The sequence below is a fragment of the Cydia strobilella genome, chromosome 1 (assembly GCF_947568885.1).
Source record: "Cydia strobilella chromosome 1, ilCydStro3.1, whole genome shotgun sequence".
In the NCBI taxonomy this organism is placed as follows: Eukaryota; Metazoa; Arthropoda; class Insecta; order Lepidoptera; family Tortricidae; genus Cydia; species Cydia strobilella.
In genome coordinates, this window is record NC_086041.1 from 17,522,917 (window position 1) to 17,537,622 (window position 14,706).

The following is a 14,706-nucleotide window of genomic DNA, read 5'->3' on the forward strand; positions in this document are numbered from 1 at the left end:
ATTAATTTGAATTTTAGAACAGGTAGGAACAGGTTCAACCTTTTCAAATTGAAAATTGGCCGAAACGACCCGTCTTTTTTGGGGCTTAGAAACATGGGTGAGACAAAGCTGGGACCGTGGTTTTCCGGTTCTAGGACCCCCATTTTTACTAGTTTTTGGATGGCTTTTTGCATTTCGGCAGAGTATGGGGTTTGTAAGCTTAAGTTTGGCATCAAAAGCATGTAAAATGGGATCCGAAAACCTTGAATTAATTTTAAAAGGGTCGGAGGGGCGTTTAATGATTCCCACATTCTTACAAAATGTCTTAGCTGCCCCGCTTGAAAACTGTGCAAGTCAGAATCGTCTCTTTTTATCATAATCCCTGCGCGGGACATTTGGGCCTGCTTGGCGACCTTGGGTTCGAGCATTGGACTGATAGGCATATGGGCCCCTAGCTCTTGGTGCGCTTCTTTGGCGAGAAGGCTTAACTTGGGAGCTTGCCATTGGTCTCGGTTGGCGAAATGCGCCCGGCCACCCTCTTGGTAAAAAGTTATAATTGCCTTGCGCAGGCAAAGGTAAGTAGGATCTAGGGGGCCCATTTAACAAATAGCCAGATGGGTCATAAGCACCTTGCGCAGGCGCCCTTTGAGCAAAGTTTGATTGATTTAACCCTGCTTGCGCAGCAGGTTTGTTTGGTGGCGGACGGACCGGCCAAAAAGATTTTGTAGCTCCCCCGTGTTTTTCAATTGCTGACGATAAAGCCTCCTTTTGAAAAAGGTATTGGGGGCTTGGGGGGATCTTTCTTAACGACTCTTTAAAGAACTTATCCTTTACCGAGCGCAGAATATTATCTCGTCGCTGCTGAATAAGGTCAGCGCGGTGACCACAAGTTAACTGCAAGGCATCGTTAGAAATTTTTTGAAAGTTTCCCTCAATGAAAAGTTCTTTTACCTTACTTTGCAACGCCTGAGGGGTCAGCTCTGAAGTGGTTCGGGCCCAAGCAACTAGATCGTCAAAGCATGTTTGGGCGGCTTCGCCTTGTTTAATTAGTGCTTGCGTAATAGCTGCAAAGCCCCGTTCGATAACGCTTAAATTTGAAAATTTATCAAACGGCTTTAGTTCCTCGTTTGTTTCGAGATCTGTAAATGCCGGCTGGGAACAGTAAAGTTTTTGAACTTCCGAATATCGAACATTTGACCAATCCTCCGAATTAAAATGCTGAACTGAGGATACGAGGTCAACGTGCGCGGCCGAGGATTTGGGAACTGAAGGCTCTTTTAAAACGGTGTTTAATGCAAATCTTAACATTGTAGCATTATCATTAGAAGGCTGAACTTCAGCCTCAACCTCATACAACTCTCCGCTTACGTTACCCTCTATTTCATCCTCACAGCTATCAGACTGCGCTAAAGGACCCCCGGATTGATATTGAACCATGTCTCTGATACACTGTTGAATTTGGCTAACCTGGTTAGTTAACTGTTGAATCGCATCGTCAGTACGCTGCCGCTTGCGTCTCGACCCAGATTTTGCTTTTCTTTTTACCCCCGCACGATTTGGCGGCGGTAACGGCCCCACAGGTAGCGGCGGCTGTGACGATGGCCCGGGGGTTGGCTCCCATGACGGTCCCGGAGTGGGTGTAACATCATCTGATTCCGATGACGAACTCGTACCAGATGTACTAGCCGACATCTTATCACAGTATTTCTGAAAAATAAATCAGTATTAATACAAAAGTATTTTAAATTCTCGAACGGTAAAACCGTTATACTTTTTTTTTTTTTTTTTTTATCAGCAAAAACTTACAAATTTCTTGAATTTGTAACAACCGTACGCCTCGACAGACAAGACGCCAATGACGGGTCGCGCGCTTGCTAGCGCCCTCCGTAGCTACGACCCCTGGTGGCAGAAACTGGAACTAGATGGAGGGGAGAATGGAGTGGGGTATTGAGCAATCAGCAACCGTCACGTCACGACAAACAATGTTGCCTCTCTCAAATATTAATAGGCTTTGAATAACGGTACAGAAGCTTAATGTCATGTTCGTATTTTATGTTTTCGATGTGTTTAATGAATTAATGAAAGACACTTTTAAAACTATTTTTCTTCCCCAGTCATGGGCAGTATGACGCCATTTATTTTAAAATAAACAAAAATTAATGTGAAGCACAGAATGTGAAATTGTTGTTTTAAACGTCAACCTATGAAATTATGACGTTTAAAATAACACTTGTATATACACTGTGCTATCAAAATCGCTGTCGAGTTAGCTTGGTCTGACTCTAAATACTTATTTTACAGGATTGGTGTTATAAGTGTCATTATTAGTGCCACGTCCATCATAGGGGTGTTTATTGATCAAGGGTCACAAATGTGTGAGATTATAGACGCTTTTATATTAAGAGGTAGATGGTAGATGATACCGTTCTCGGTATTCCATAAGTATAGACGGTAAAATAAAAGCAAACAAAAATACAACTAGGTCTCCGCTTGATTGTGATGATAAATCGTGTCGTTCCCGTGGATCGTCCACGTTGGACGACCACGCCCACGGTAAAGTTTAGTTTAGTCTGGCAAATCCAATTTGTCAATAAATAAGAAGAGTGCTAGAGATGCTACGAATATTCGGCAACTATTCGGTATTCAGCCTATTCAGTCACTTTGCCGTGCATTCGGTGTTCAGCCTAATATTGCGTACTATTTGGCCGAATACCGAATTGTTATTTCTCGAAAAAGGGAGCCGAAATCGGAGACAAATTAAACACCGGCCGATCACATTGACAATTATATTCGACTACCTTCGGCGGGTGCGCAGCACGCCGTCATATCTTAGATTACCCACTAAGAAAAAGTCCGTCTTATTAAGAAAAAAATCACAAATAAAATGTACCGCAAACCATAATATTTAACATTTAAAATGCAGTTGTTATAAATGAAGAGATTGGAGCATTTGTTCTTCGCAAATGATTTAATTTCTATCATAGTCTAGATTTGCTTAATTCTCACTACATACATACATACTACCAAAGAACAACCAAACTTAAATCTTATCAAACACGTTCTTTGTTTTCCTTATAGTTTTCATATTAAATGTGACTCAAAATGTACGTACACATGTTTTACCCAATATTCGGCTGCTGAATAGAATGTGGTGCACAAACTGTGTGGTGTGGCCGAATATTCGGTATTCATAGCATCCCTAAAAAAACTATACCTAACTTATTCTGTGACCTAGGTACTCATCCCTTTTTAGGGTGACGTGATTTTATGCCGTTTTTTGTGTAATGGTACGGAACCCTTAGTGCGCGAGTCCGACTCGCACTTGGCCGGTTTTTTAGGTGCTAGTACTAACGTCAGACAAAAACAGTCTGATTCTCTGTCATGTTTGAAATGCGATGTTCCCTAGCCAACCTAAATAAAAGAGCCCAAACCTGTGTTAGTACTCAGGTAAGAAAAAAAAAACGAATTTTATATTGTTCCCATATTTGAACATGCATACGCTGGCAATATAAATTTTACGTCAACTTCAAATCCGCGTGGCGGCGCTTGTTTGTAGTTTAGGTTTGGTTTGTCACAGATGTTCTTATTTGTAACTGATAAAATGTGACATATTTAGAAATAACACTATATATCAAAATTTTATTTCTAATCCGACGAATTTTTTACGGACATGGGAGTTCTATAAGTGTAATTTTTTAATGCAAGAAATTTCGTCAAAATGAATACCGGCGATGAAGTGTTGTCCTTTATGGATTTACTGGATTTAGACGAAGAATTAGTCGACGAGCGTCTTAAAACAATTATGGTAAGAGACAATCACTCCAAAAAACATTTAACTTGGGCAATTCAACTTTTAAAATACAAGCAACTTATAAATAACAAGGAGGAGACAGATTGCGAGAACGAAATGGAAAGTGACTTTGTTGCAAAGTTAATAAAATATGTTAAAGACGAGACTATTGAAAGTGTGTGTACAATAACGAATATTGTACTAAATTTGAATCCAACTTCCATAACAAGCAAATCAGAACATTTATTGCAGCAAATACTGTCTAACTTGGACTTGAGCCCTTCAAATTTGAATTTCAGCACAGAAGATAACTTTGAAGACTGTAAATTACTCAGGCTTGATTTATATTTAAAGCTTTGTGATAGTATACTTGATGCAGTTATTGAAAATAATGAAAAACTCTATTTGCCTTTTCTGGAAACACCTTTAGAAAATATTCTGCTGAGTAATAATGAAAAGCTTAAAACCTATTTCTTGACAAATACAGTGCCAAGATTCTTTGAGGCTGTTACTGGATATGCTATATTAGACAGAATATGGAATTATTTACAACAGTTAAAGAATGAGTCAAAGCAAACCTCCCTAAAAGTTTTAAGTTGTTTATCAAACTTCTACTTGCCAACGGTTGACAACAAAGGAAAATTAAAATATGAATCAGAAATTGTTCATCATTTAGAATTCTGGAATGTGATATTGCATGGGCTGATGTCAAATGATGCAATTTTACGCAAACTCTCAGTTTATTTGATGAAACGGTCCATAGATTGTATCTGTAACATGAAGACAAATGTTGAGGTTAAATCAGGAGAAACAGTTTTATTTTTATGGAAAATGAAAGATAAGAACCGCATGAAACAAATGTGGAACAACTATTTGACATTAATAGATAGTTTAGAGGAAAAACAGAGTAATATAGTCCTGCCCTCTTTACTGTTATTTGCAAAAATTAATGACATTGGCAATCATTGGTTAGATTGTGTGTTTAATATGGGTCTTAAACATGATAATGCTCAAGTTAGGCTAAAATGTATTGAGTATAGACTGGATGTAAAGATCAACAATACTAAAGAAGCATATACTCTTTTAGAGGCCCTAAATGATTTGAACTTGTATGACCATCCAGAAGAATATGAAAAACTGAATTTTAAACTAGCTGACAAAACACAAGACTTAAATACATTTTGTTATTTTTTTGAAGCATTGCCTTTATTGAAATGGTCACCTGTACCATTCTTTTATTTAAGTCGCATATTAGCTGAGCTACATATTGAAGATGTTACTAAGGCAATGCTCCCTGATAGAGTAACTGAGATTATTAATGAGCTACTTAAATTACCTTGTAACAATTTGGCTGCTAGAAAAGCTATACATACAAATATATCCCATTTTGTTGGAAGATCATGTACAGGATTTAACTGGCAAGATTACGCAAACATATACTTTGCATTTAAATTTGATTTAATGTCGAATGAGGCTAAGAAGAAGAACCCTCTATTATTAGGTATAAAAAATAAACTTTCAATACATGACAATAAAATCTCGTTTTTCAAACTGGTGGGTGATTCACATATGAATGTTGAATTTGGATTATTGTACCTTGATAACCATTACGAAGATTTACCTTTGTTTCTTGAAATAATTAATAAAAAAATATCAAGAATAAATGATATTGCTAACAGACAGTATTCCAATAAAATTGAATGCTTCAATGAAGCAAATTATATTTCACATCTCTACAGAAAAACTGTTGACAAAGAAAATAAAACCAGAGAAACTATAAATTTAATGATAGCTAAAGAAATAAAGGTAATATTACAGTATGTTATGACTCTAATTGTAAATGACGTCATATTAACAATAGATGAAACCAAACAGTTTTTTAAAGAATTGAATTCATTATTACAAAATGAGGATAAAGACGATTTGAAAGATATTTTACTACAATTGTACAAAACCTCAGTTGTAGTATTAAAAAACAAAGGATCTGACTTGAATAGCAAGGTATTGTGTACATTTATTGTAGCAAATATGGCTAACAATTTGCTACTGAAAAGTAACTACAAACATGAAATGTTCGATCTTAAGGGAATCTTAGAAATAGTAACCAAATTTGAATTTGGCAATAATAAAAGCAAGGAAAGTAATGGCAGATTAAAAAACACGATTTACGAAAAATCCTGTGAAATCATACATTATTTAATTGAAGATGATAATGACGCTAAAAGAAATTTGAAAGAAATAGATCAGTTTGTAGAGAATGTTATTGAGTGTGGTGGATATGGCTGTCTCAAGTGGACATTGAGGATTGTAAATAGATTATTACCACTTCTATCAGAAGAGACAGTCAATTTTAACGTTACGCAATTTATTCATAATGCGTGGAAGGAAATAGGAGAACTCAAATCTAATAACCAGTATGCACCATGCATGAAAGAGTTTATTGACTTGATAACGCAAGATGTTCTGTTAAAGAATGCAGCTTACAATAACACCATTCTCTTCTATTGTAATAAAGTCGTCGAATATGGTCCAATGAAAAACACACCGCTTTACTTCTTAGTAAGGACATTAAACTCTAAAGATATTAATTCTGACTATGGTCAGATAGTTTATGTATTATGTGAAATGTTGCTGTTTTCACCAGTACCGCGGAAAGACCAAAGGTGAGTACCTGGTTGTAATACGAAAATAATTTTTAAGAAAAAAAAACCGACTTCAATGGGGGATGCCGCTGAAAGTTTACTTATTGTTGATGGTGCACTCTTAGATTCCAGACAATGAAATGAAATAGACAGCATATTTTGCCTAATTATCCATCTGTTGCCTAATTTTGCCTAATTGCCTAATTATTATAATATTGCCTAATAATGTAGAAAAGGAGGTAAAACCACCCACTTTTCTAGTAGCATTTCGTTTTTGTAAGGGTCGCAGTTCTAACCTAACCTAACCTACTTTTCTGATAGCAGTTCTGTTCTGTGAGAATCGCAGTTCAAAACCCACCCAGTACCTAACCCACTTTTCTAGTAGCATTTCCGGGTCCGGGTCTGGGTCCGGATCCGAGTCCGGGTCCGTGTCCGGCTGTCCGGGTCGAAGTTTGGGTCAGAGTTCGGTCCGGGTCCGAGTTGAGGTCCATGTTCAGACCCGGGTTCGGGTCCGAGTCCGGGTCCAAGTTTGGGTCTAGGTCCATAAGGAAGAGAACAAATAGCCAAACGTGAACTATGCGTCATTGAAGAGTTCCATTCTGATCATCATCAGCAGTTCCACTTCATCAAATGTCACTTTTTAAAATGGAAATGCTGGATTTGTTGATAAAAAAACAAAAATCACTATATGTAAGCCTTTAACATTTGAGGAGTTCCCTCGATTCCTCATGGATCCCATCATCAGAACTGCGTTTTGACAAAAACGGGACCAATCTGTATGTATATACTTACAATCAAAAAAAGAATTTTCAAAATCGGTCCAGAAATGACGGAGTTATGGAGTAACAAACATTAAAAAAAAAACACAACCGAATTGATAACCTCCTCCTTTTGAAATCTTGAAGTCGGTTAATAATAAGAACCATAGAGCTAGAAATGGTTTACTCTTAATTTGTCAGATATTCATATAATTCATATTCACTAACGGTTTCTGAATTTAGGATTGCGGAAAACGTCGCTGTAGACATTCTCCATAACCCGGAATATGCAGTGAATCAAGATGAGTAAGTTTATTAGCTTATGGTGCTCCCCACTGACAGTGCAGGAGCACCATAGTGTATATGTCTATTTTAAATCCTCATTGATTTAGACTAGGCGTAACTGCTATGGCCCTGAGATGTTCTCAGGGCCATAGCGACAGGGTCACAACGAGAAACTCAAAATGCTTCTCAAGTTAATACCTACTTAAACTTAACATTACGATTAGTGATTACGTATTTGATGGATCTTTAAAGTTACCAGCTCTTAAGAATCCTTTGAAATGAAGATAAGTACTTATTATTTATGCAGTCATTTTCTTCGAATTTAAACTGTTGTGAGACATACTAAACTAACATTAAATAATTTTACGGTTTAGACTCACTTGTTTTAGTCACTCGCGCGACATGTTTCGGAGAGCCTAGGTCTCCTTTCTCAAGCACTAACAATGCGTAACATTGAGTCTTAGTGCTTGAGAAAGGAGACCTTGAATAAAACAAGTGAGTCTAAACCGTAAAATTATTTCATTTTAAGTCATTTTCTTCTTACAGGACGGGCATACATTTCAACTTCCAAATACAATTTAACCTGATCATAATTCTTTGCAAGATCTCAGATCCTCGAATTATCAGAGTAGTTTCGGACTTGATCATGGAGAAAATTAACAATATGCTGGTAAACAAATGCATGTACCACGGCCACTCCCAGCCGCACAGGACCCTGATGAACGCTGTGCAGCATTTATTGCTGATATTGGTGTCGAAACCGAAAGGCGTGGATTTCACAAAAACAGCCGATTGGTGCATGAACTTGTTGGGAAGGATGCCTCATCAACCAAGCGTTAGGATTTGTTTGGAGTGGTATACAACATTGCATTTATACATTAAGGTAAGCCTGTAGTCAATCACTGTGTTGTCGTTTGTAATGTAGATAATTATAATAATATTTAAATAATATTTTGTTCTAGCAACCTAAAATGGACCAAGAGGTACTCAGTATCCTTAAATCCAAGAAAATTCCGCTCGCATCCCAACTAATGATTCTGTACTGGATTTTAAAACACAAAATATCAAACAGCACGTGTAAGTCAGGAGAGTTCGAGTTTGTCATGGCGACCCTGTTGTCTCACACTATGGGTCAAGTGTTCAGTATACGCCTCCTGTCTCAATATCTTGCTTCGGAACTTTATCAACTGTGCAGCAATAAACCCCAAGAATACGGGTACGTATTCAATATCATCGAAAATACGTTCACCGAAAGTCGGAAAGACAAAAACTTTCTAAAGCTTCAAAATGATTATTTTGCCAATGAATTTGATATAGTCAGAAATTTGACTCCTTGTTTTATATATTACTTTGTGCCGAGATGCTGCGGAGTCAGTAATAACGAAAATGTCGATTTGGACTACGTGAGAACTGTTTTAGATAATGTAAAAAGTCTATTATTGGAAGAAAAATATGATGATGACTTAAGAAAGGAATGGATGGCAAGTTGCATATCTGATGATGAAGTATTCAATCTGAAATTGTCGAAGAATGTAGAGGTCAACGAAGTTGCCGTAAATGCGGAAGTAGGAACGATCCAGAAGAAATATGTGCCTTGGAAAAACATGAGTGATATAGATGTTTATGAAATCAATAAAAAGGTAAGTAGAGTTAGGCCAAGATAAGTCTGCAACGATTTTGATAGCATACGCAGTGCAAGTGTTATTGTTAGTGTTAGTCAAACTTCTATGAAATTATGACGTATAAAATGACACTTTCACTGCGTGTGCTATCGAAATCGTTGCAGTCACCTTGGTATAACTTTAATATAGAAATAAAACTATGAAAACGGATTATATCGCGTATATTGAATTTATAATACATCCCGACGTTTCGAACCCTTTACAGCGTTCGTGGTCAACGGGTGACAGTCACCCCGCACCCGTGACCGTTTTCATAGTTTTATTTCATGAGTAACTATCGCGGTAACCGAAGACAATATTATTTAATATAGAATTTATTTAAAAAAATATATATTTATAGGTAGTAACAACAAGCGATTTAACAAAATACAGGTTGGAGTCCCTTTTTAACCGACTTCAATTTCATAGAAGGAGGAGGTTCTGTATTCGGTTGTGGCTATTTTTTTTTTTTTTTTATGTATGCACCGATTATTCCGAGACCCGTGGTCCGATTTGAGTAATTCTTTTTTTGTTCGAAAGGAGCTACTTCCAAGTTGGTCCCATATTAATCTGGTTCTGATCTGAGAATGGGATCCCTGAGGACTTGAGGGAACTCCTCAATTTTTAAAGGCACATGTATGGTGATTTGGGTGTTTTCATAAGCAACTTGAGCATTTTCTCTCGAAAACGACCAATTTGATGAAGTGGACCTGATGATGATGATTGTTTTGAAGATAGTGATGATGATTTTTTTAATGTAGGATGTTCGGCGATTACTCCGAGACCCGTGGTCCGACTTGAACAATTCTTTTTTTGTTTGAAAGGAACTAACTCCAAGGTGGTCCCACATTAATCTGGTGCTGTTCTGATGATGGGATCCATGAGGAATTGAGGGAACTCCTCAATTTTTAAAGGCACATGTATGGTGATACGGTCGTTTTCTTAAACAACTTGAGCATTTTCTCTCGAAGCCACCAATTTGATGAAGTGGAGCTGATGATGATGATGATTGTTTTGATGATAATGATTTCAGTGATTACCCCGGCACCCATGATCCGATTTGAGTTATTCTTTTTCTGTTTGAAAAAAGTTACCTCTCCAAGGTGTTTCCGTAATATTTTTGGTTTTAATCTGATGATGGAATCCGTGAGGAATTGAGGGAACTCCTCAATTTTTAAAGGCACGTGTATGGTGATTTCGGTGTTTTCTAAAGTAACTCAAGCATTTCCTCCCAAAAACCACCAATTTGATGTAGTGCAACTGTAGCCTAACCACGAGTTTGACACTAAATATTCTTCGTAACTTACTTTGTACACTAATATGCCAGTACGAGCATGCATAAACAGTAAGTTACGCACACGATAGCGAATATATCAATGTCAAACTCGTGGTAAGGCTACTGATAACTTCCCTCGTATGTGTATTATGATTTTTTTATGTAGGTAGTGTTGGAATCAACCAAAGAGACTGAGAGGTGAAGGTAGAGGGTATTAGTGTTTGGGGGGTTTGAGGTTGGGGGTTGAGGGGAGGTGAGTTGATGGGTCGGGGACTGAGGGGTTGGGAGTTAAGGGATTGGGGGGTTAGGGTTAGGAGTTAAGGGGTCTGGGGTTAGGGGTCGGGGAAAGGCGGATGAAGGGTTGGTGGTTTAGGGTCGAGGGGTTTAGTGATCAGGGGTTGATGTGCTGTAAGGTTGAGTGATTGGGGGGTTTGAGGGATTGGGTCAGTGGCGGGGCGGAAAATGGATTTAGTGACAGGAATGATTTCCCAGACGGACTAGAGGAAAATTCTGATTATTTAATAAAGTTTACGAATTTACAGTTAAACATGATAATGTTTTTCATTCACGCGTCACGCTCTTAACAATGTCTTAAAACTAAAAATGGAAAAATAAACTTTTATAAAAAAAAGATAAACCGACTTCAAAAAGGATGAAATAAAATATTATCCTTTTTAGGGTTCCGTGTTTAAGTATATGCGTTACCAACTGATATGTTTGAAGTCGGTGCCAAGCCAAGTACTCCAAATAGTAACAATACCAGTCAAAAATAATCGGCTTTATGTCTATAAGTCCCATTACAACTGTACAAATATTATAAACGTGAAAGTAATTATGTCTGCCTCTTTGTTACCTTTTCATGGCTAAACAACTGAACCGCTTTAGCTGAAATTTTGCATGAAGGTTCCTTGAATTATTTTATATTTTGAAATGTAGTCCTCTGGATAAGCGACAGAAAATAACTCAGTCCCAATCCCACACTTGCGTGCTATGACTGTTCAAGAATTAGTAAGAAATGCTCTTTAAAAAAATACGACGACAAAACGTATTAGATTTACACTAACGTGCCGACAAGCATGGTACGAACTGCGCCAAGAAGGTTCAACCGTGTGTTCTGTAGTACTTTGTCTTCTTGCACTCCCCTACTATGGGGGGTGTGAGGAGGCCATTACTGGGCTAGGCCCATTTTGGCGGCTTCTGTCGCGGGCTGTGACTACAGCCCGGTCTGTTTGGGCCAGCGTTTACGTTGCTGGCCTTTTCTCTTCATTTTTGGCGGCCATCTTGGCGGCGGTGTGTTCTGTTCTGAGGTGTGTTCTTAAATACCTACAGAAAGTTCGTTTATTGTCGTCGTGTAACGCTGCGTCTTACATAGGCGAACACTCGCGAACGCGAAGCGAAGCGACGCGGCACGGCGCGGCCGGCCCAAGGCGTTCGCGTTCGCAACGAGATCGCCCACGTAGGACACTTCTATAAACCTATAGGTATCAAAGGATTAATTAAGGCGCCGTGCCGCACCGTTTCGCATTCGCGTGTTGTTCGCCTACGTAGTACGCTGCGTTACGTAATCCAACGTACATACTTATATAGCCGCATCCTTATCGAATTGCATCAAAATCACTATGAATATATGGTTTAAAATTTGGCTTGGCACTGACTTCAAACATATCAGTTGGTAACGCATATACTTAAACACGGAACCCTAAAAAGGATAATATTTTATTTCATCCTTTTTGAAGTCGGTTTATCTTTTTTTTATAAAAGTTTTTATTAAGTAAATAAAATACCTGTGTTAAGGAACACCGCTCTTCCTTAGTGATTACCTAAAAGCTAAAAGCAAATTGTTTGTAAGTAGAATTAATCTTGTTGCTCTTAGAATACCTTTAATGACCGTAATTATTATAATTACAGAAGTCCCACTAAAATTTAAGCCGCTATATAAAAAATCTGCAATTTCAGAGAGAAAGCCCTAGTGACTTGATTGTGGTGGCATCTCTTATCGACAAATTACCGAATTTGGGAGGCATGGCGCGCACCAGCGAAGTATTCGGCGTGAAGACCTACGTCGTGGATAGTTTGCGACATTTGCAGGATAAACAGTTTCAGGGACTGAGGTAAGATATACCTATAGGTGTTGTTGTAATGCTCGTGCAGTCTGAATCTGAACCTCACATTTATTTATATCGCGTCTTCTAAAGAAAAAGTTTAACGACTAGGCTACTTGATTGTCGATGGCAAGGACGACTGACAATGAGGTACAGCGTGTTTTTTCCAAGTTACCGATGGAATTTGCGACTTTTGTACAATACACATGATTATTTTAAGTGTCTAGAGATTGTTTCTGAACTAAACAAAATTTCGACAATTTCGACTTGATTTGCAAAATCATTGATATCTCGGAATCCATAAGCGACAATGTGGTACCTTTTTATTGAAGATGACACATATTTTAACTAAGAAGGTGTAGAGTTTGTGAAGATAGGGCTTGTAGAGTTAGAAGCTTGGCTCTACAAGGGATCTGATATTTTTTGACAGTGCGAGCCTTACGGTTTCGTCTTGGCAACATTTTACATGAAATGTTTTTGGTTGTTAAATTTGTCTAAAAAATAGGTGTTTTAAAAGCTAAAGTTCCAACGTTTTCCAGTGTGTCGGCAGAGCGATGGGTCGACATCGAGGAAGTGCGGCCTGGTGCCCCCCTCAAGGAGTACCTCATTCGGAAGAAGTCCGAGGGATACTCCGTAGTAGCAGCTGAACAGACTTCCTCCAGTTGTCAGTTACAATCGTTCAAGTTTCCTAGGAAAACCTTACTCCTCTTAGGGTATGTATTTTATTTAGTCTCATTTTTACGTTGAAATAAATCAGATCATAAGTACGTACCGGAGTCGATTGCTATGATATCGGAATGTGTGGCGGGGGACAAAAAATTATGAGATGATGATAGATTGATAACTTTGAATACGCACGACCTGGTTTTTTTTTGTTTCGTTTAGAAGACCTACATTGCCATACTGTTTGATGTACGTTGAGGCCGGCCTTACACAGTCTGAATCCGAATCTGAATTAACAGTCTGACTTCATAGTCTGAATTCATAACGTGCGTTATGATTATTATGAATTCAGATTATGAATAGCAGCGTCGGTTGGGGCCGATCAATGGATGGGTGACCGATTTGAGTCGTTACTTGAGCTCTTCAAACCTTAGATTAGTTGATTTCCTATTTTTTTTTAGACACGAAAAAGAGGGCATTCCATGCGATTTACTACCGATGATGGATTTCTGTGTGGAAATACCGCAACAGGGCTTCGTGAGGTCTCTTAACGTGCATGTCACGGCAGCCATATTTGTGTGGGAGTATGCGAGGCAAAATTTCCTGTGATGGCAACTAATTTATATGAAAGTACCTACTGTGACACTGTTGTGAAGTTTTCCATACATATATTAGTTTTTGCGGTATGCAAAAAAATGAAAGGCTACCAGTGAGAAAGCGTCCATAGAGCTATTAGATCTCGAGGTCGATTCCCACTACCAGCCACTACCTAATATGACGGCTATTAAATAGATAACAGGTAAAACTAACTGCAGCTTGGCCGTGGGCATAATGTCAAACAATTGTTCGTTTTTTAAGGTAAAAAATATATTGTTTTGTGTTCTAAATATCGTTTTACTTTATTTCCTATTCTGATTATTGATTAATATTCTTATACTGATAGAGGACGAGTTAGACGTAAGAATATGAACATGTTCTAGTATCTGTTGTCCAAAGTGACTATCTCCCTAACAACCATTTTCGGTCGCCGTTACGACACGGTGTAGACACATCTTGCGTCGACACCGTCTTTTCCGGTCACAAAACGGTCGCAGTGTGGTCGCCGTTACGTCGTCGTTACCAAAATGGGGAAGGCTCGACACAGACACATTTCAGTCACAAAGTGTCGTCGCCGTGTGCACACATTGTTACCAGTTTGCGACTAGTTATCCCAAAATCATTCGTTCATTTTGTTCGTTTCAAATGGGAACTGTCAGATGGAAATATACTTAAATAAAAATAAACAAGTGACAAACGCCATCGATAAGAAGGATTTACAAGACGTAAGTATTTATTGTTTGCATTTATATTACATTATGGTTTTAAATACTATGGGAAATTAAACTGCTCGAGTGATTTGATTAACTAGGTGTAATTTTATCAACGCGCCACCTCATTATTTTAGTTTAGCCAGAAATGAAATTATTTACTTCTCAGTGCATGTGTTCATAACTACATTATTTGATGCAATTTAAGTGCTCCGATGCATATACTATACCTAAATAATAAAA

General features: G+C 38.1%; 1 protein-coding gene across 1 annotated transcript; it reads left to right on the plus strand.

Annotated features, from left to right (window-relative positions):
* The first annotated feature begins 3,527 nt into the window (after positions 1 to 3,527).
* Positions 3,528 to 14,043, plus strand: LOC134741629 (uncharacterized). Its single transcript, XM_063674486.1, has 7 exons — positions 3,528 to 6,432; positions 7,413 to 7,475; positions 8,001 to 8,337; positions 8,417 to 9,094; positions 12,348 to 12,502; positions 13,033 to 13,206; positions 13,618 to 14,043. Exons 1-7 carry the CDS (start codon positions 3,698 to 3,700, stop codon positions 13,763 to 13,765), a joined length of 4,290 nt encoding a protein of 1,429 aa, XP_063530556.1. The 5' UTR covers positions 3,528 to 3,697; the 3' UTR covers positions 13,766 to 14,043.
* The last annotated feature ends 663 nt before the right edge of the window (positions 14,044 to 14,706 follow it).

What these genes read in the sequence shown, in the direction of transcription:
- LOC134741629 (XM_063674486.1), top strand. Translation starts at nt 3,698, where the DNA reads ATGAATACCGGCGATGAAGTGTTGTCCTTTATGGATTTACTGGATTTA. An exon ending in CATTGCATTTATACATTAAG is followed by an intron (nt 8,338 to 8,416) that starts GTAAGCCTGTAG and finishes ATTTTGTTCTAG; the next exon opens with CAACCTAAAATGGACCAAGA. An exon ending in AAAACCTTACTCCTCTTAGG is followed by an intron (nt 13,207 to 13,617) that starts GTATGTATTTTA and finishes ATTTTTTTTTAG; the next exon opens with ACACGAAAAAGAGGGCATTC.